The 22,540-nt window shown below is 41.9% G+C and overlaps 1 protein-coding gene across 1 annotated transcript in view; it reads left to right on the top strand.

The window, feature by feature from the left end:
- Nucleotides 1–22,540, top strand: part of LOC126417022 (lachesin-like) — a 626,972-nt gene that overhangs the window by 569,931 nt on the left and 34,501 nt on the right. The window contains exon 6 of the mRNA XM_050084912.1: nt 8,360–8,498. Coding sequence (XP_049940869.1) covers nt 8,360–8,498 — 139 coding nt within the window. The remainder of the gene's footprint in view (nt 1–8,359; nt 8,499–22,540) is intronic.

Genomic DNA, 22,540 nt, shown 5'->3' on the forward strand with positions numbered 1-22,540 from the left:
AGTTACCAATAAATGCCATGAGACATCCGCTAATAACAATCCAGAGCCGGGGCATAATTACACCGCCTTCCTAGAAATCTCTGCCTCAATAATGACGTGGGATTGTTGAATCGTCGAGACCTATCCATCTGAGTCACTAAGACTTCTCATGAAAATCGCAGTGTTCCACTGTTTACATTTCCCTCCAAGACTTTTTGCTGCGAAGGGACTTCTCATGAGATTTTCTATCGTATACAATCCTACATCCCCTAAGTATGAACCAGTTACGTTTCACAGTTCTGTACATAAAATGGCATAGTTTCAGAGAAAAAGCCATTTAAAAATGTTTCCAGATTACATCAAACTGGAGAATATTTACATGTATTTCTAGTCAAATAACTTCCATTTTCTAACCCACACTGCACAACCGTTTCACGCAACAGGTATTGACAAACTCGATACAAGCAAACGGCAAAAACGTTAGTCTGAAAACAGTTTCTGTACAATGGTTCCTACTGTGACTACATACAGATAACGCTGTGATTTTATACGCACTGATCGTCAGCGTTATAAAGCTAAGTATGCTTCGTAGGAGGTGTGCCAAAATCGTCCAGATCAGGCACGGGCAACTTTTGCTAACGCGCAGGCGTAATTTGCATACTGAGCTCGCCGGATGCCTTGTCAAGTGACGTGACGTGACAGCAGCGCTCCTAGGGCATAAAACGTCGAGTACGTTGATGTGTGTGGGGTGGGGGCATGGGGGCAGATGCACATATGGGAAGGGCAGCCCTTTCTTGACACGTCATTCCAAGAAACATGGCTTAAAACACACATTTGCGAAAGATCATTCACTTTTTGTGCACCCTATCTTCAGATGTTTTCATTTACGCGTCGTGAACATCGTATGTTTACTTATGACGTTTTAAAATAGCTACCTCAAAAACTTCGGTTGCCAAATTCTGCAATGCCTTTGGTAATAAATAAATAAATATATGAAAAAGGTGCCCATGACTGGTTGCAGCTAATTCATTATTAATTACCTTAAGTTTCAACAGTTGTAGCGTCCTAATATGTACATAACGGATAAGAATTATTTATTAATGTTAATACGAGAATGACAAGTGGAACAACATACGGCAATGAGACAGGAATTCATGCTCAACAAACAGTTAGGAGTAACGATGCGAATTTATTCCGCAGACCGGTTTGAAGCCTGTCGTGGGCCACTAATTGCCCAGCTGTGGTCTAGATACAAACTGTTCTGTTTATTTTCATCAAACGTATTAAATGCCTAAACACACACAAACAACTGGAACATGAATACATACAGAAGGAAGACCACTTAACTGACAGGAAAATAGATGGACATTGGTAGTGCCAAAGCGAATACTGGCCTAGAGAACAAGTATGAAAAGACGGGAGATTTTCGATTGCTAATAGACGGCAGGAAAGACACAGAATATTTACGAATATGACAGAAGACCAAGAAGACAGAAGTGAAGAAGAGCGTCCGTTATAAATTCACGGGGTATGGTACACAGAGTAGCAGTTGGACATACGCCTAACATCAAAGCATAGAAACGAAAAGGGAGTAGAAACGTCGAGTACGGGTTGAAAACGTGGAAACGATTATATTTCAACAAGAGAACGCAGCCAGAAAGTCGTGTTGTTACAGTATTTCCGTAGCTGGGAGCAGATAGTAAGAAGCCCACTCGTCCACAATAAATTTAAGACATATTATGCAGGTGAAGGAGAGCGGAATATAAGGAATCGCACAAGGTTGCACTAGCGATCTGTAGACGGCAAAAATAAGGGGAAGGAAGAGCCTTCGCAGAGGGTTATCACAACCATTCGGGAAAAGAGATACGACGCTTACATCGAATGGGTGTTCTGCCATTGATTTCTAGAAAATATTGGCTCTGCATAAATTGAAGCCGCAGTGCTTGCCAACGGAGAAGACCCAAGACCGGGCCAGCCTTTTCGTAAGGAGAGAATATGCGTTCCGATATGGCGACGCCTTCCGTCGACAGAGCGCAGGAAGCCTGCCCCGGCTGCGTAGCCTCCTCGTCGGAAAAACGACGAAGCGCAGAGGAAATGGAGGGGGGAGAGAGAAATTCAGACTGCTGTGAAAGGTGGAACAGCGGAAGGGCATTAAGGAGCTGACGTGAAGTGCGACAGAAAGAGCTCACAGATTATGGAGCCGAGTCGCGTTCCAGAACAGTGTGGATGGCGTCACAGGGCGTTCTATTGAAAGTGGGGAGAGGGGAGGTTGTCTGGAGAGAGGGGAGATTGTCGTAAGGGCGGAGAGCGACCTGCCGGCGACATGTTGATCCACCCTCACAGGAACCGTATGTTTCTCATCTCGTTGCCACTCGCGTCCCTCCTTTTCTATCCTGCTACCCCTCTCCTTCGAATAACTTCACAACTGTTTCCCCAACTCTTCATTCAGCTGTGAGCGCATCTGTGTGCCTCTGTCCGTTCCTCCACCACCTCTGTCTATCTCTCCCCATCTCTCTTTCCCTCTGTGACATTATGCAAGCAATACAGCTACAAGGTCTCCTTCTCTATAAGTACTTTACTACAGTAATATACACTCTATGTCAAAAAAGACACACCACGAAGGAAGTAACCGAATGGAATGGAAATCGGAAAAGTGGATGAACATGTACAGACAAACAAATCTCCGGCCGCGGTGGCCGAGCGATTCTAGGCGCCTCAGTCCGGAACCGCGTGACTGCTACGGTCGTAGGTTCGAATCCTGCTTGTGGATGGATGGATGTGATGTCCTTAGGTTAGTTAGGTTTAAGTAGTTCTAAGTTCTAGGGGACTGATGATTCAAAATGGTTCAAATGGCTCTGAGCACTATGGGACTCAACTGCTGAGGTCATTAGTCCCCTAGATCTTAGAACTAGTTAAACCTAACTAACCTAAGGACATCACAAACATCCATTCCCGAGGCAGGATTCGAACCTGCGACCGTAGCGGTCTAGCGGTTCCAGACTGCAGCGCCTTTAACCGCACGGCCACTTCGGCCGGCGGGACTGATGACCTCAGATGTCAAGTCCCATAGTCTTCAGAGCCATTTGAACCATTTTGAACAAACAAATTGCTAGATCTACAGAGCAAGAACCATCTCGTTTTGCCAACTTTTTTATCAAGGAAACTGCAATAAACCACCAACAGTAACACACTCTTCAAAACCAAAAAGCAATTAGGATCCCTTCTGCGGATCAAGCAAACAACTAACTCGTAATTCCTATAATCAGAGCTTCCTACAGGGTGAAATATATTTAAACTCTAGGAGGTTGTAGGGATATCAAAACAAATATTTTTCCCTAATGTCATTTCTTCCTATGAGGAACATGTAAACCGGCAGAGCAATATTTCTCTAGCGGCAAATTAAGTAAACCAACAAACACTCTGCCTCTGCCAATCCACGTTTCTGGGACCGTCGGTCCTGGAATCGACGCATATGATGACTGAAATGTGCCGGCGCCCCGTCATGTTGGAACCATATGCGTTGTCTTGTAGGGAGCACGACTTTTCCAGCAATTTTGGCAATGCTCTGGCGAGAAAATTCCTATAGTGCCTGCCATTTAATGGCCTATGTAGCATGTACGGCCCAATTAAACAGTCCCGAACAACACTGGCCCACATATTAACGAAGAACCACCCTTGATGAGCGCTAGTAACTGTGACATGTGGATTACACTCACTCCAAACATGTGAATTGTGCATGTTGAAGACTCCATCACGACCGAACGTTGCTTCCTCGGTAAACAACACAGAGGATGGAACTGTAGGATGCATGTCACACTGATCTAGGTAACACTGCGAAAACTGTGCTCTGGGTGGATAATCAACTGGTTGCAGGTTGTGGACACTCTGTAAGTGCAATGGACGTAAAAATTGCTCTCGAAGGACTGTTCTTACATTCGTCTGATTGGTCCCCATGTTACGTGCAATTGCACGAGTGGTGATTGAAGGATGCCCCTTCACATGCTGGAAGACAGCTTCCTTAAATTGCAGCGTTCTTACCGTGCGACGGCGTCCCTGTCCAGGTAATCCGCTAAATAACCCGGTCTCACGCAGACGTTGGTACACAGGAGCAAAGGTCGTATGATGCATGATACGGCGATTATTATATTGTTGTTGATAAATCCGCTGTGCAGCTCGTCCGTTGTGGTGCGCTACGTAGTACGCACCAACCGTATCAGTGTACTCACTCCAGGTGTATCGCTCCGTTAGTAAACAGAGACAATGCACTACTACACTGGTGGACAGCAGTTTCCTACAACTGAAGAGCGTAATACGGCCTCTAAGAACTGGTTGGTCCACATCTGGGCGTAAGCATGGAATTTTTCGGCTTGTCGTAGGTTGACAGAGCTGTTAGAGGTTCTCCTGAGGGACATCGTGCTAAATTCTGACCAAATATTGCTGTAGACTGTCAGCAGTTGGGTAGCACTTCCTGTCATAGTCTCAGTCTCCTCACACCACACCAGTGTTACTTATGTTTTAATGTTTGACCTTTTGAGGAACATTATGTTTTATATTTTAATGTATGACCTGCGCAACTCGGCTCTTAAATCACTGTACATCTTTGATGATATGTTCATCATGTAATTACCTTACCTTGTGATGAAGTCACCCTTAGAGGTGACGAAACCTGGTCAAAGTATATAGAAAACCTATGCAACCGGTTGGCTGATTTTTACATATTTTTCAAAACAGATCAATGACCTTAACTAACGAAGAACACACATTCCATGATCGTAGATAGTTACCTAGTATAAACCTGCCACTAATCGATATAATTGTTACAAGTACATAAACTACTTCATGAAAACTACATCAAAAACTCATCCAGTCCCTTATCTCTCTCTAATACAGATGTTGGCTATTGGTGGACATTAAAAGTTTCACTTCCTAAAGCATTAGTAAAATATTGTTAAAAGACACTGACGCGTGATCGTTTCTCATCTCGCATTCAATTATTAATGAAAAGTTCGTATCCGCCAGCGATATGAACACCAATTGCTTCCGCCTGTAGCAAATTAGCAATATTGGAAAGGGGAGCAGGAAAACACATGAAATACGTGAGAAATTTGCGGCTCATCTCATTAACACTTACTCAAAAGCAATTAAATTATCTCTCCAAATGTAATGCGGCAGCTTTGATATTCACATACGTTATTCTGAATCCGATTACGAACTGTAAGAACTCGTTCGACATTAACTATATAAAGCAGCTTCGGTCATCCATTCACTTCACCCAATGTTACAAGCGCACACGGACACATATATGCGCGCGTGCTCACACACACACACACACACACACACACACACACACACACACAAACACACACACACATGGAAGAGCCAATGTACACAAACATTTTACTGAAAAATACAGATACAGCGCTGGAGACAGCACGGTAGATTGGACAACCAATGAGCACAACAGTATGCTCCATCCAATATGGTAATATAATCAAATTACCTTCCATTATGAAAGTTGAATGCGCTTAACGACTGTGATATGACTTTCAAAATGACAGAGAGCGGCGAACACTCGTAATTTCCTTTCCAGCTTTACTAAAGCAGATCTAGATTTCGGCTAGTAACTAGCCACTAATAATGCTAAAAACATAAGAAGTACATAGTCAGGGAATAGCACAAAAAATTACAAGTCATGACAGAAACTATATCGCTTGTACATTAAATTACATACCAGTAATTCAAAGCTTTTATACATGCCCTTGGGCGTATATACTTTTTGCTCTGACTCCTGTCAGGTAGGCTTTGCACAGAACTTATCGGTTCTCTACATAGCGCCCTCTACATTAACTACGTAAGTAAACTTAATAGTACAGCAATTATGGTCTCTATTAGAATTTGAAATATGCATAGGAATAGAATACAATACAAGTAAAAATAATGATACTGCTACACTCATTTGCTGCCACAATTAACAATTAACGTTAGAAGATGTAAAAAATTACAGAGTCAATCATTGTGAGTCAACAGTTTTGCTCGTTTTTAAAAAGCATAGGTAACGTTAATTCATAAAATATTTGTACACAAAACATTTAGAAACCACTGGGAGGCATAAGATGTATGCTATTGTTGTATCACGTTTTATTACGGAAAAATCTGTGTCATGTACTGTGATGTGTGTAGAAACCAAAGACGTTCCTCCTTGCATGAGAAAAGAGAACATTGTCGTTGAACTATCTCTGATATTTATTATATATTTTATTGAATGTAACGTTAATGACTTCAACTTTGCTCTTGTCCTGATCAAGAGGAAAGGAGCTTATAATTGTGAGTATTAAGTATTACAACTCTAAAAGTTTTGTTAAAGGAAGAAATTAAGGAGTGCTCATTTCGGATAAATAATTATGTGAGAACCGAACTTAAATGTTATTCTTTCTAGACATTTGGATTACAATAGAACGTTTCAGCTACACTACGTAAACAAGAAATCTTCCACAGCACTTTACCACCTTATTACCACACAATAAACCACACACAAGGAGAGTTTAGTGTAAATGAACATTTCAATATACCACTTGAAAACCGAGAATATATGCAAATCTTGTCTACAAACCATAAAATAAATAACCATATACTTTGACTATTCGAACTGATTTGATCTGAATATTTTTTTCTTTTGTATTTTTCTTTAATATTCATGAAAAGATATGTGACTCCCCTTATATACTGAGTAATGCATAAATGGCACCAAACATCAGCACGGTAGACGGTTGGTGTGATTTGCCAATCCCTAAAAGATGTAGAGAGTACTGATCTCCCTGCTACTTCAAATAGATTTTTAATTACAAAAAATGGTCAAATGGCTCTGAGCACTATGGGACTTAACATCTGAGGTCATCAGTCCCCTAGACTTAAAAGTACTTATACCCAACTAACTTAAGGACGTCACACACATCCGTGCCCGAGGCAGGATTCGAACCTGCGACCGTAGCAGCAGCGCGGTTCCGGAGTGAAGCGCCTAGAACCACTTGGCCACATTGACCGACTTTTTGATTAAAACTACAATAAAAACAACGTACTGATTTTCTGTTATTATTTTATTTTATTCCGATGCATATTTTAGGTTTCATTAGACACCATATTTGCTCTACTATGAAGTTTACGTATTACGTAGTTAGTGTTGAGGACGCCATACAGAGAACCGATGTGTTCTCTGCAGAGCCTACCCTTATTACACAGTACTCTTGAATGAAGTGTGACAGGAGCCCGAACTAAAAGTGTTTACGTACGAGGGCACGTACAAAAACTCCGGCAAACTGGCATGTAATTTAATGCACAATGGATATAGTTTATGTCGTGGGTTGTAATTTTTATACTATGCCCTGACTACTATGCCTACTATGCCTTCACGCTGAAGGGGCTGGACAAATGTGGAATACCCTTGAAATGGAGGTAGCCTATACACTGAACTAACACACAGGTTACCCTCGTGACGAAAAAGTCTATCATGACAGTTAACTATCAAATGCTTTATGTTATGCGTAGATTGTTATTAACTATTTTGACAAAGATAAATATTATACCAGAAATTCCTATCATCCCAACAAATCTGCCTTTCCATTTCTAACGCTTGCAGTTCACTTTGAAAGTGTCTTTCTCGATCACTATGAATAAGAGTCAGTTATGGACCGTAAAAGAGAATAAGAAGTGTCGGAACGTTGTTTACAGAGATGTATTACAGTAATTTCCGGATTTACAAATGCACAAAGGTAATTACGATCTTTTCCGTGGTAGGCACACTGCAAACAGTCAAATTATTCTTTTCCTTTCCTGAACTATTTTGTAACTCACTATTCGGTCGCAAAAGACTTTTTCTTTCAGTAAACGAGTGCGTTGTGAGCGCCGTGTATCCTGTCAGATTTTCCGATCGTCTCAAAATGTGGTATGTTTTCCGATATCGTGCGGTCTTCTTGGCCGCAAGTTGCTCGTGCTTCAGTACCTCCAAGAGTTAATTTTTTGTGTTGGCGCACACTCGTGGATAGGAGGTCTCGAAATTAGAATTTCTTTATAAGCAACTGCTTAACCGCAGATAACAATGCGGGGCGCAGCTAGTGTATTTATAAAGCCCATGTTTAGCACGTTACCATGTAAAGATGTTGGCAAGTTATTTGTTTCAAATGTAAAGTTTTCCTTCCTTTTAGGATATAACATTGGATATCTCCTTCTCGTTATGTCATTGTTGGTACTATTCTATTTTAAACAGCAATTACTTTATCAAAAAACATTTCAACTATAAAATATTGATTACGGTGTCAGAGCAGCATCTTTTGCGGTACTTGTGTATCACTGTCTTTCTGACCGAAACTTGCTGCTTTTGTTCCAGTTGCTCCGTCGGTGAAGGTCCCCAACCAGCTGCTTGGAGCCCCCCTTGGCACCGACGTGCAGATGGAATGTTATGTGGAGGCCTTCCCCAACACCATCAACTACTGGGTCAAGAACAGGGGAGAGATGCTGCTCGACGGGTAAGCATTTGTGTGCTTCTTCATTAAGAATGCCTGTTGTTCGTATTTCCAATCTAAAATTATATTCAGGAACTTGAAATTAAATGTAATTAATTATTTAAGTAGAAATGGAATCCTCGAGGAACTATGTATTCTCTATCTACTTTGTGTTGGAATCTGCTTTTGAACTGTTAAACTGAGAAAACTTCGCCTTACGGCACAGTCGGCCTATTCTGTATCAGCAATTCAGAATTATTCTCTGTAATATGTTACTTATTCATATATTAACTGACATCTTTATTGTGTTTTTAGGTGTTTAATTCTCTTGTTTGCAAATTTTCTAACCAGACGTGGTAAACGAACTATGTACTTATGAACTATGTGCTAAAGCGTTCCATGACTATCTATCTTTGAATCGCTTTGTCCCACAGTACATGATAAATAAACATATGACGTGTTCTCTCTTCCACTCCTAAAACTAAGAAACATGTTGTCAAACTCTTTCACAAATTATACGGATGTAACCTGTCTGTAGGCTGGCGCATAGTAACACATTTGCACATGATTGTGGCAAATTGAACTAACAGAATTGGGGAATTAGCTGGCACTTACCATTGCGTCATGCTCCTCAGGTGCCAGCCAGGGTGGCCGAACGGTTCTAGGCGCTACAGTGTGGAACCGCGCGACCGCTACGGTCGCAGGTTCGAATCCTGCCTCGGGCATGGATGTGTGTGATGTCCTTAGGTTAGTTAGATTTAAGTAGTTCTAAGTTCTAGGGGACTGATGACCTCAGAAGTTAAGTCCCATAGTGCTCGGAGCCATTTGAACCATTTGCTTCTCAGGTGTTCTTGCAAAAGGACGGGTTAACATTTTCTCTGCATTTTGAAGTCACCCGCGTGTTTGTCTTCCAGAAACAAGGAGATGCTCTTCTACTTGTTTCGTCAGATACCTAGACTTTTCAGATCCGAGTCTGAAATGCAATCCGGACTTCTTGTTGCGTTATAATAGTCGTAATGTTTTGAGCACCCGCACTTAACACCAGTAAATTTTTAACATATAACTCTTTGAAAGTTGTTACTTGTGCAGTTCACTCTGCAGTAACGACTTTGAACTGGAACTTACAGCAAGGCCCCAAGTTGGTAACCAATTTTTCAACAAAAAGTTTCCCATTGTCTCTCAATTTGTGAAAGTAAAATGTGGGCCTCATTTTCGTTAATGACTAAGTGGCTGGGACTGTTGTTACAGGAATATTACTGCCTGAAGCATTACTAGTGGCCAGTTCGATTCTTCTTAATTGTACAAGCGTCGCATTCGACTTTAAACGTTATGTGCTGACAAAATATACCATTTCAAATCCTCTCGTTTATGCACTTTGAAGCACAACTCAGACTTTATAATTTTAATGGGAACATCTGGACTTACTATTCAAATAAGCACCAAAGCCAACGACGTTATTTGATTTTTTATAAGACTATTTAGGAAAACGCAAAGACTAAAGAAACTTTCGCGTGCTATGTCACTGCCAGTAATATAGGTGGATGAAACTGGACGATACATAGAAAGAATTTCTGGAGTATAGTATAGGAGGTGACTGAAAGAATAAAGCGATGAGAAATCACACTTTTATTCAAAGACAGTAATTGCTCTGAAGTCACTGCGGTTCATGATGTTCCCACTTGCAGCAACACCGAAGAGTACCGAGGAGTTTATTTCCACATTCTCTCCCTCTCTTAGATGTAAACGTCAGGGTGCTGCCTCCCACCCCCCCCCCCCCCTCGCCACCCTTAGCCCTCACTCCTCTTTCCGACCCTTCGATGCACGCAGTCCCCATGACGCCATTACCAGCCACCGCCTACCGATTCACAATAAAGGTCCCCGGCCCACAAGTTTGCCTAGGCACTTGCTGCGCCTAATATCCATCGTAAACAGAAACTAATATCGGAAGTTTGCGCCGGGCCGGCCCTTGATGGTCGGCGGCGCAGGCCACGACGGCATTGAAGGCTACCTTAAGCGATGCCTCTGAGGCGCCCAGCCGGCAGCCTTCATACGTCTTTATGCATACTGCATAACACTGGTAACGCATCCGCTAAAGGCACCAGCTATGCCAAACAAAGGAACACGTTAATCGCGAGCACAAAACTAATGTCACGCTACATCTACGAAAACTCGTGGGCCATCTGTGTTTACCATAGAACTCAAGTATCCTATGAAGTTTACAGCAGCCGTTCCAGCACTTTATGAAACTTAACTTTTGCCGTTCAATTATCAAGAACATAACTGACAACATTCAGCTTTTGGTCTCCTCATATATTACTCAAGAAACTGTCGACAGTACATGTTTGAGCGAAGTTAAATCAGCTAAGCACGACCAAGAAATACGAGACTGTTTCTTGGGCGTGTCAGTAAAGTTAACCAGTAATAATTTAAAACGGGCCCATTAGCGTGTAGCACAAGTAATTACTGAAGTTGCGAAAACAAATACGCGAATTTGAGAACAAAATGTACACTACCGACCATTAAAATTGCTACACCAAGGAGAAATGCAGATGATAAAAGGGTATTCATTGGACAAATATATCATACTAGAACTGACATGTGATTACATTGCCACGCAATTTGGGTGCATAGATCCTGAGAAATCAGTACCCAGAACAACCACCTCTGGCTGTAATAACGGCCTTGATACGCCTGGGCATTGATTCAAACAGAGCTTGGATGGTGTGTAGAGGTACAGCTGCCCATGCAGCTTCAACACGATACCACAGTTCATCAAGAGTAGTGACTGGCGTATTGTGACGAGCCAGTTGCTCGGCCACCATTGACCAGACGTTTTCAATTGGTGAGAGATGTGGAGAATGTGCTGGTCAGGGCAGCAGTCGAACATTTTCTGTATCCAGAAAGGCCCGTACAGGACCTGCAACATGCGGTCGTGCATTATCCTGCTGAAATGTAGGGTTCCGCAGGCATAAAAAGAGGTGACGGAGACGTGTAACCAATGGCACCCCATACCATCACGCCGGGTGATACGCCAGTATGGCGATGACGAATACACGCTTCCAATGTGCATTCACCACGATGTCGCCAAACACGGATGTGACCATCATGATGCTGTAAACAGAACCTGGAGTCATCCGAAAAAATGACACTTTGCCATTCGTGCACCTAGGTTCGTCGTTGAGTACACCATGGCAGGCGCTCCTGTCTGTGATGCAGCGTCAAGGGTAACAGCAGCCATTGTGTCCGAGCTGATTGTCTATACTGCTGCAAACGTCGTCGAACTGTTTGGTAAGATGGTTGTTGTCTTGCAAACGTCACCATATGTTGACTCAGGGATCGATACGTGGCTGCACGATCCATTACAGCCATGCGGATAAGATGCCTGTCATTTCGACTGCTAGTGATACTAGGCCGTTGGGATCCAGCAAGTCGTTCCGTATTACCCTCCTGAACCGACCGATTCCATATTCTGCTAACAGTCATTGGATTTCGACCAACGCGAACAGCAATGTCGATGCGATAAACTGCAATCGCGATAGGCTACAATCCTACCTTTATCAAAGTCGGAAACGTCATGGTACGCATTTCTCCTCCTTACACGAGGCATCACACCAACGTTTCACCAGGCAACACCGGTCAACTGCTGTTTGTGTATGAGAAATCGGTTGGAAACTTTCCTCATATCAGCACACTGTAGGTGTCGCCACCGGCGCCAACCTTGAGTGAATGCTCTGAAAAGCTAATCATTTGCATATCACAGCATGTACTACCTGTCGGCTTAATTTCACGTCTGTAGCACGTAGTCTTCGTGGTGTAGCAATTTTAATGGGCAGTAGTGTAGCAAAATAAGAAAACGTCCTACATAACAAAGTAAATGAGTAAATGGTTACACCTGACATTTATGCCTGCGTGACGACAGCTTTGCATTGTGAGTTATCATTACCTGCCGAACAAACAGGGTTTTATAAATCATTGAAGCGATTTCACAGATTCGCTGTATCTATATTATTTCACATGTTGGTGCAGGACATCACTAACACATAGAAAAGCTGGAAAAGTGTTCTTTTATTTATTAAAAGTCCTCCGTACGTGCCTCCATACTCATTCTGCAGATATCTAATCGATAATCAAGTTCTTCCCATGTTCGGCACAGCACGACCACATCAGTCTGTTCAAAGGCACTGTTGATGTAGGCTCGTAATTTCGGGAGTTTCGTTGGTAGAGGAGGCGAAACACTGAATTTCCCACGCTACCACGCACAAAAAATTGCAAGGGATTACGTCAGCAGAGCGTGGAAGTCATGACGTGAAATTTGCCCGTACAAGTGTTGCGTTTTCTGACTATGCCAACTAACGTAGCGGCAGTGAATTTATGAAATCTATTTCATCGTAATAACTTTGCATTTTACATGTAATTGACAGTTAGAGTTAAACAGCTAACCTGATGTGATATAGCACGATTTGTGTGTGTGTGTGTGTTTGTGTGTGTGTGTGTGTGTGTGTGTGCGTCAAGAATTTTCGAAAGCATGCACTGTCTTCGTTTTACCAGTTTTAAACAGTTAGTAATAAAAATACACTGTGTGATCAATAGTATCCTCCGGTCACATGTCTGAAAATGACTTATAAGTTCGTGGCTCACCCCATCGGTAATGCTGGAATTCAGTATGATATTGGCCCACCATTAGCCTTGAAGACAGCCTCCACTCTCGCAAGCATACATTCAGTTAGGTGCTGGATGGTTTCTTGGGGAATGACAGCCCATTCTCCACGGACTGCTGCACTGAGGAGAGGTATCGATGTTGGTCGGTGAGGCCTGGCACGAAGTCGGCGCTCCAAAACATCACAAAGGTGGTCTGTAAGATTCAGGTCAGGACTCCGTGTAGGCCAGTCCAATACAGGAATGTCATTTTCGTGTAACCACTCCGCCACAGGCAATGTATTATGAACAGGTGCTCGATCGTGTGAAAGATCCAGTCGCCATCCTCGAACTGCTCTTCAACAGTGGGAAGCAAGAATGTGCTTAACAAAGTAGACTGTGCTGCGATAATGCCTCGCGAAACAGTAAGGTGTGCAAGCTCCCTTCATGAGAAACACGACCACACCATAACACCATCGCCTCCGAATTTTACTGTTGGCACTACAAACACTGGCAGATGATGTTTACCGGGCATTTGCCATACCCACACACTGCCATCGGACAGCCACATTGTGTACCATGATTCGTCACTCTACACAATTTTTTTTCCACTGTTCAATCGTCCAATGTTTACGCTCCTTACACCAAGCAAGGCGTCGTTTGGCATTTACCGGCGTGACGTGTGGCTTATGAGCAGCCGCTCGACCATTAAATCCAAGTTTTCACACCTACCGCCTAACTGTCATAGTACTTGCAGTGGATGCTGCATTTTGGAATTCCTGTTTAATGGTCTGTATAGATGTCTGCCTATTACACATTGAGACCGTCTTCAACTGTCGGCGGTCTCTGTCAGTCAACAGACGAGTCGGCCTGTACGCTGCACGTGTCCCTTCACGTTTCCACTTCACTATCACATCGGAAACAGTGGACCAAGGGATGGTTATGAGTGTGTAAATCTCGCGTAGAGACATATGAAACAAGTGACACACAATCACCTGTTCACGTTCGAAGTCCGTGAGTTCCGCGGAGGCCCCCATTCTGCTTTCTCACGATGTCTAACGACTAATATGGTCGCTGATATGGAGTACCTGGAAGTACGTGGCAGCAGAATGCACCTAATATGTGAAACGTATGTTTTTGGGGTTGTCAGAATAGTTTTGATCACATATTGTACGTATTCCCCAATTTATTCATACATTCATCGGTAATAGACAGTATGTATGAAGTGCTACTTATGTGATTCAGAACTAAATATTTGCAATCAAGCTAACATTTGAAGAGGTTAGCGGAAGAAAGTGCTAATCCTCAATTTAGTGGGAATTAATGTCATCATGCTACCTGTTGTGGTTTCAGCTGTAGTTCATGCTGACACAAGTAGCTCCATTGCGCTCCTAGAAAGGATTTGTCGGCTATATACTTGTACATTGTTTTCTCTTACCTTTTGTGTTATTCCCTTTCAAAGAACACAGTGCCATGCAATAGTGTCACCATGGCGGTAGAAAGCTTGTAATCGAGTAAGGAGATGGATCCTTAGCGAGGCTGTTAAAGGTAAAAGTAATCCTTTCTTTGATAACGGTGATGCATATCCTGAATATTCATCCAGTGCTGAAACAAAGGCCATTGTGGGTTAGCGATGTATTGCCACCAATAAAACGTCGAAAGGTGTTGACAAATCATCTGCTAAATTTCTTGGAAATACTTCAATGTTAGCAGTACATACATTTAATGAAAGATGTATCAGCAAACATCTTTAAGGTTGTTAGAGTTACTACTCTGTTTTACCTTGTAACAATAGAAAAACCTACAATGAACACTCGTGAAAGCCAAGAAGAAGATATAACTGCGACTATTTAAAAAACTGAAGGAGCATTTCGAAACTTAGAAAACAATAAACTAGTGGAGACGTCTCTATTACAGCGGTACTTTCCAAATGGCATCTACCAAAAATATAAAACCAGTTAACAGTAATCTCCGAGGACAGCTGGACAACACAAAAAAGTCCCATGAGAGTGGAATGTATTCTTGATGCGTCCAGTACATAATAATGGCAATAGAAAAAACGTTAACAACTACAGAGGAATTACTTTGCCATCAGTCTCATATAAAATATGCCAGACAGGTTAAAAATTACACTGGACTGTCACTGAGGTAAACATCAAAATGATTTTTGGCTAGGGAGATCAGTAGCGAAGACATATGCAATGCATAGACGATCATTAGTGTCACAGAATACTGAACTCATGAGATAACGTAGTCACGTTCCTGGTTTCGAAAAGGCCTTTGATTCCGTTGGCAGACAGGGTATAGATAAAAAAAAATTGTCTAAAATCTAAATTAATAAATCTAATTCGTGGAACATTTGCAGGCAGTAACAATAAAATTTCTTAATTTATTCATTATTATTTGAGTTTTACTCGGTTGTCACATTGAATGGACACCCGAAAGCAACGCCAGAGGGTGCCTAGCGCTACCATTAGCTTAATAATCTGCATGAGCTGCAATCATTCATATGAATGCGCTACGGGTAAAGCCGATCGCGCTCTGGGGTCGTTGTAGTGCACCGCCTTGTTTTCGGTTTGCGCGCGATGTCTTGTTCTGCGCTACTACTGCTGCCGTCGCCTCGATGAGGTAATAAGCATTTTTCGGTTTCTCCTTCGTTCTCTGCTCATGTCTGATTCAGGTGCTTTATTTCATTAATTTTTAATATTTTTTTCGTATGGGTTACCTTTTACTAAGTTTTGTTCGGTGTCATACCTTCTTTGATGGATGCTATTTGGCAGAAAAATTCTAATTTTTTTAAGTTAGTTACATTAAGTTTTTCTATGTAACTTTAATCTGACGTGTTTGAAGCTTGTTCTGCTTTTATAGTAACCCGGGACAGGAACACGCCAGATGTAATGTCGTCGTCCCCAGAGATAACCTGATGATTCACTATCCGAGCGAACCGCGTCGTTCTTCAAACAACCTGCGACTGTTTTTTAAGTAGTAGCAGTAGAAGGTTGCTGTACAACCACGCCAAGATGGAATGGAATAATTTTTAGATAAAATTTATGGGACAACTATCTCTGCCGTTTGAAAGAAACACAGGTGTACGGCAAGTTGGTGGCCTATCATCAGTTCTGTTTAACTGCGTTGTAGAAAAAAATAGTGAGAATTAGTGACGAAAAACTGAATGAAAACAAGATTTCAACAGTAACGTCATTTTCACATTTGCGGACATGTAGTAACTTTGCTATACTTTCTGAAAATGTGATATCTGCTGCAACACAAATTGACCTTTCAGAAGAAACAGCCTGCACAGGAAAACAATTTTCTTACAAGCATTAAAAATGCACAGAAGTTACTGAAAATAGGTATTTTCCTAATTGAAAATGTTAAAAAATTAAAAGTATTAAGGTGTTAACCCAAGAAGACAGTTCGGAAGAAACTCCTGTAGTGGGAAGGGTGCATAAAATGGGAAGGGCATATGATATAACCAGAGACTTTTACAAGTAACCTTGCCTGTCTGAAACTGCTAACATAGGGCATTACAGTACAGTAGTGAAGCCAGAATCTCAGTATGAAAGTGAATGACCAAAATTAATCTATAATTTACACAGATTATGAATGCTACAAAGGAAAATGTTAGGCATACGAAAATTTATGGAAGATTGGAAATTATGTAGTAATTAAATCAATCGAAACGTAGAAAACGTATCAGAATTAAAGACAAAAATAAGACTAGTATTATTTGGACACTAATGAACGGCAGTAGTTTAACCAAAACTATTTTCAAGTATTTTGGGATAAAAAGTCCACTAGTTGTATCCATGAACTAAAAAAAGGATATGGAAGAAAATGATACAAAATGATACAAAACCAGAAGGAATAACCGACAGAAAAATGTTTGGCGAAAACAGTATTGAATATGGAAGGATTTCAGGTTAAAGGAGGGAAAAAACCTGATATTAAATGTCCATAAGATAGGAAGAGAAACCATGGGGAATATATGATGTAATATCAGAAGATAAGAAAACAATGATAAAGGAATTAATATTGGCATGTTGTCCCTAGCTGGCCTATAAGAAAAGGATTAACCTAGATTCACCGAAAGAGGAGTGGAAAGGAGGTGGCAATGTTAGTGAAGGTCAAACATGAAGTGAATGGAGAGTTTTCAGATGCTGCATTGCAAAAAAGTGACAAGGAGGCAATTCCTACCATCTTATAGTTAGACAAAAAAATTTACCACAAAAATTATCATCCTAAGACAAATACCTGCATACCTACTATGCATACCTACTGTGAATCATTGCTATGTTGAATGCTCTCAAGTGAATAAATAAGGTAACAAATAACCTCACGTCGTTTCGTTTTATAGTGTAGATTATTTATGTGAGAATTTTTGACTCTGTAATATTCTATTTTCTGTTACAAAAGAAAAGTAGCAAGAGACTGTGACAGGGCTCTAGCTACTGATGCAAATCCGTAAATCACCTATTTTCTGGCAAAACTTTTCCAGGTACTTTTAGATGAAGGCACTGCTTACTCTCAGTAGTAGGAACAATGTTAAAAGTAAACAGTTTTCCACGACTTGTTAGAAACTCTTTCACACCTATGGCAGATTATCTAGCTGTAAGAATAGTCTAACATATCGTAGAAAAAATTATATGTAACTTCATTGCTATTTACGTTTTAGAGACTGAATGAAACATTAACACATGTAACCTAAAACTGTGTTCTCCTGTGTCAGCACTTTCTTCCACCGACTTCATTACTTGCTACTTTTGTTTCGTTGTACTTCACTCAAGACGTCTGAGTCCGTTAGGCTAAAAAAATTTGTTAAAACTATAAAGAAACGGACGAGAGGCGTTCAATATGTAGTGCAATACGTTCCTTTTCTCCGCCAATTTCGGTTGAAAAGAGCGGAATTTTTTAAACGACATAGTGGAATATTCCCGTTTCAGCCTCTGTAGTTTCATGAAGTTCTGGTAGGTGGAGGCGCTAAACGCTGCATTCAAAATGCTGACAGCAGCGGAGGTGCGTTCCAAACAGACAGCTGTCATTCCTTCTGGTGGAAAACCAGGGCATCGCAGATATTCATGGGCGCTTGCAGAATGACTACGGAGACGTGGTAGTGAACAAAAGCACTGAGAATCGTTGGGCGAGGCGTCCATCATCATCGCCGCAAAGTCGTGCGAACCTGTCGCATTTCCCGCTTGCCGGCCTGCCGTACACAGCTGTGACTCTTGCAGTGTTGGAAGGAGTGGACACTCTTATTCGAGGTGATGTACGAATCGCAATCAAACACCTTGTTGCTCAACTGGGCGTTTCTGTTGGTACTGCTGACACAGTCGTTCACCAGCTGCGGAACTCAAAGGTAAATGCCGGCTGGGTTTCTCGCCATAAACGGCAACGGAGGAACATCTGTGTGGAATTGGTTGCACGTTACGAGGCTGCTCGTGACAGCTTTTTGGCGGACATCGTCAAGAGCTCTGAAACATGGGTTCATCGCTTCGATCCAGAAACAAAACGGCAGAAAAGGTTCAATGCCACACCCTCATTTCGTAAAGCCATGATGACAGTCTTCTGGAACTCCAAAGGGGTTATTCTGTTTGATGTCCTCCCTCCTGGTACAACCATCAACTGTGAAGTGTATTGTGCTACCGTCAGGAAATTGAAGAAACGATTTTAGCGTTTTCGTCGCCGCAGAAATTCAAACGGATTCCGCCTTTTCCATGTCAATGCAAGGCTTCACACAAGTTTGCGCACCGGACAAAACTTCATTGTACTGTCGTTCCCAACCACCCATCAGCCTGGATCTCGCACCATCCGACATCCACGTGTCTGGCTTAATGGACGATTCACCCCACGGGAATCATTACGTAGATTATGGGGAGGTTATTGATGTGATACCATCCAGGCGTACAGGCCCTCACATTAAGGTGGCGTAAGGCCATAGCAATGAGCGGAGATAATGTTGAGAAACAGAGTTTTGAAGACCAAAGAGTGGGGAATAGTATGGTGCACTGCAGTCATGAATGAAACAAAACTGTATACAGAAAGGCAAAAGTGTTGAGTCATTTACTGAACGCACCTCGTAATTGCAAATAATGGTAACCGCTATTCTTATCTTCGTCGTCTTCTTCTTCCTGTACTTCTTCTTTCTTCGTAATCCCTAGTTAAAAAGCAAGTTTGAATTTTTTTAGCTGGGTCTGACAGTTTCTTCTCTTCTCAAAACGTCTTAATGAATTCGCTGTGTTGCTTCTGGCGTTCTCTGACAACTGTTTTCACTGGTACTTTTCGCTTTATGTTCGAACGTGTGATTTGCAGTTGTGATTCCACAGACATTGTGTTCTCTAATGCTATTCATATGACACTAATATTAGTGGGACAACAAGTTGTTCTTAGAATTTTTACCTCTACCTTTCGGTTTCCATGCATCTCTGAATAGACTCTTAGGGATGTAGTTCCTAAGGCATGATAATTGTTTGGTAATGCCGAGGTTTCACACTACTGGATATCTATCTTTTATTGTAGTGATTCCACGTTATTCTGAAAGCGTTATGGAGTTTGGTGACTCTTTCGTAACTGGCTTCTCTGCCTTGTCCAGTCAGTACTATGATCCCTACGAGATATTTAAAAGAAGATGCGTGTGAAACAATCCTCTGGGTCGTTTGCAGTGTGGATCTTCTGGTATATGTATGTAAATTTTCCATCACTTGAATCTTTTCATAAGATACTTGTATTTGAAGGTCTTTCTTTGATAGTGCTTCTCGAACGTGATTTCTTCCATAGTCTTAGTGAAGACACCTAGATATCCAGCAAAGGCTAGGCACTTCACTTTGATTCTCTGTCCCGAGGGCCCCATGTTCATACCCTCCGCCTCTTTCCCCTATTCTCTGGTGACAGTTTAACTCAACGTTAATAAGAAGCGGGAAGAGGCCATTTCCTCATCGAACTCCTCATAAACGTCATAAATTTCACCAGGAGACGTCGCCTGAGATGCTGTGTGTGGGAGGATCTGGTTTATTAGTTTTCTAGTCTTCCAGACTACCGCGAGCTCCTCTAAAGCGTCCAATACGGTTTGTCTGTCTGCGGGGTAAAACTCCTTCTTGAAATACACGAAGGTGACGTGTGTACTGCTACTTTGACGTATCCTTAATGTTGCCTTGAAACGACAAACCTGCTCAGCACACGATCTGCCCTTCTTAAAGCCTGCTTGATATTCACCAATCAAATGACCTGTTTACTGTTCAACTAAGTTTAAGGGAGCTTTAGATAGAAGCTTGTACATCACTGCCAGAACAGATAGCCCGCTTATTCACAGTAGCTTTCTGAAGTATTCTTTCCTTTAATTAATGGTTCCAGGCCAATCCAATTTGGGGAGATACAATTACGCCACAGAATGATTTAAACAGGACATTTGTCTGACTTTATCACAGGAAACGGAACACAATGTATTATTTATACAAGTTGTATAAAAAGAAGCAAAAACCTGTGTCTGACAGTCAGTCTACAAAGTACATTAGTCGGACTGCACAGTTACAAATCTTGACATCAAATGCTTAGAGGTGGAAGATCATGTCATGGGGAACCACTTTTGTCGGAGGCAAGTTGTTCACTGAGTCTTTGCGGCGACACTATGTGTGATGTTGTATTGATTATACCATGAGAGGAAGCACTCTGCGGTTTGTGTATCCCCTGTGCATTGCCTATAATCCAGTCATCTGTTGAGAATCAGAGTTTGTAGTCCCTCAAAAATGAAAATTTCTCTTGTACTTCTAAGATTTCTTTCTCCGGTTAGAGGCAGTCATTATAAAGTTTTCTTTCCGTAAACACTATCAGTTTACTGGTGTACGTATCATGCTGCACACCTGATTAGCAGACTCTCCTAGTTCAGTGAAATCTCGTCATTGCAAAGCCAGAAAATATCAACGGACGCCTAGCGTTGTACGGAAGAGTCAGCAGGTTTGCCTGTCACAAAATTAGTTCCCCGTGAGTGGTCTACTGTCCCTACTTGTTTGATACAAAGACTTTGTAACATAAGAAAAGATGATCTTCTTCATGACAAAAGTAATCCTTCATAGGATAATCATACTTATCACGCGCTATTAGTGCGAGAACTATTCGGAAAGTGTGGTCCGATGGGATACGAAATGAAAACCTCAGTGAAAATCCGATGAAGCTTTGCACAGATGCGTTGGGCACCGCCTCTAGTACACCCTTCGATCGCGTCACGTCGCTCCTTTCAGTTCTGAGAACAGAACACGGTGACCAGGTAAAGATGCTTAAAACAATAGTTTCTCTCGCCAAGTAGGCGATATTTCACCTGATGCCATGCAGCCCACACAACATACCTTTAATGCGTTTACTTCTGCATGACATATCTCGGCCACACTCAGCAGGGGCAATGAAGATGCTCCTGAATCGTTTTCGATGGGAGTTTTGACTGATCAGCCACAACAGCATCCGTAATTGACTTTCCCTGAGTTTCATCTCTGCTCGCATGAATCGGTGGCTATGAACATAATGTTCTGGCACAAACAACGAACTGCAGACCAGTATAGAGAACTGGCAGGAACGACAGGCGGCTGTCTTCTATGACGAGGGTGCTGGAAAGTTGGTACAACGCTACGACAAACGTCTAAATCGGAGCAGCGACTATGTAGAGACGCAGCGGGAAGGTGTAACTAACTGTTCCAAACATTTTTGATTTTTACAGTGGCTTCCATTTAGCAACGGATCGGACCTTATTATCCGAATAGGCCTCGTACATCTACACTGTTGTCTTCTGTTTTTTCATCTCAGAATTTTGCTGTGTGGTTCAGCTGTACCACTGGTATCCTAACTTTTTGAGACCATTATGCACGAGTGCGATCAGATATTAGCTGTTACCACTGCCTGCCGTGTACACACTTCTATCACTAGCAATAACGCCTAAGTAAACTTTAAAATGGAAACAAATTTTCTTCCAATGTTTTTATTATTGAGGCTACGAACCCCATATAATGTTTATTTTTTGCCGGTGTATTATTAAACCAGGAAATATTGATTCAATTAGACAATTAGTTACTTCTTATTTTTACAACCGCTTCTACATTTGGTGTTACTTGGAGCGCGCGCGGGCGCCTTTGTGTATGTGTGTGCGTGTGAGTGTGTGTGTGTGTGTGTGTGTGTGTGTGTGTGTGTGTGTGTGTGTGATGTGTGTGTGTGTTTTAGAACTGTCCTTCCATTGTAAGCACTGCCGGCAAATCCTTTTCAGAAGAGGAACATACGGTACCACTCTGTACAAATTGTGCTGCCTCTTTACTGCTCCTTTACCTTGCAACAGCTGCCTCAACCACTCTCTGCACCTCATTTAAAATCAACAAGCTAAAACTATAAATAATTTATTGTTTGTATATTGTTTGACTGCTCGACTCCTTACCTCTGAATTGTCAGAAATAGAAAGA

Source organism: Schistocerca serialis, chromosome 8, assembly GCF_023864345.2.
Source record: "Schistocerca serialis cubense isolate TAMUIC-IGC-003099 chromosome 8, iqSchSeri2.2, whole genome shotgun sequence".
NCBI lineage: Eukaryota > Metazoa > Arthropoda > Insecta > Orthoptera > Acrididae > Schistocerca > Schistocerca serialis.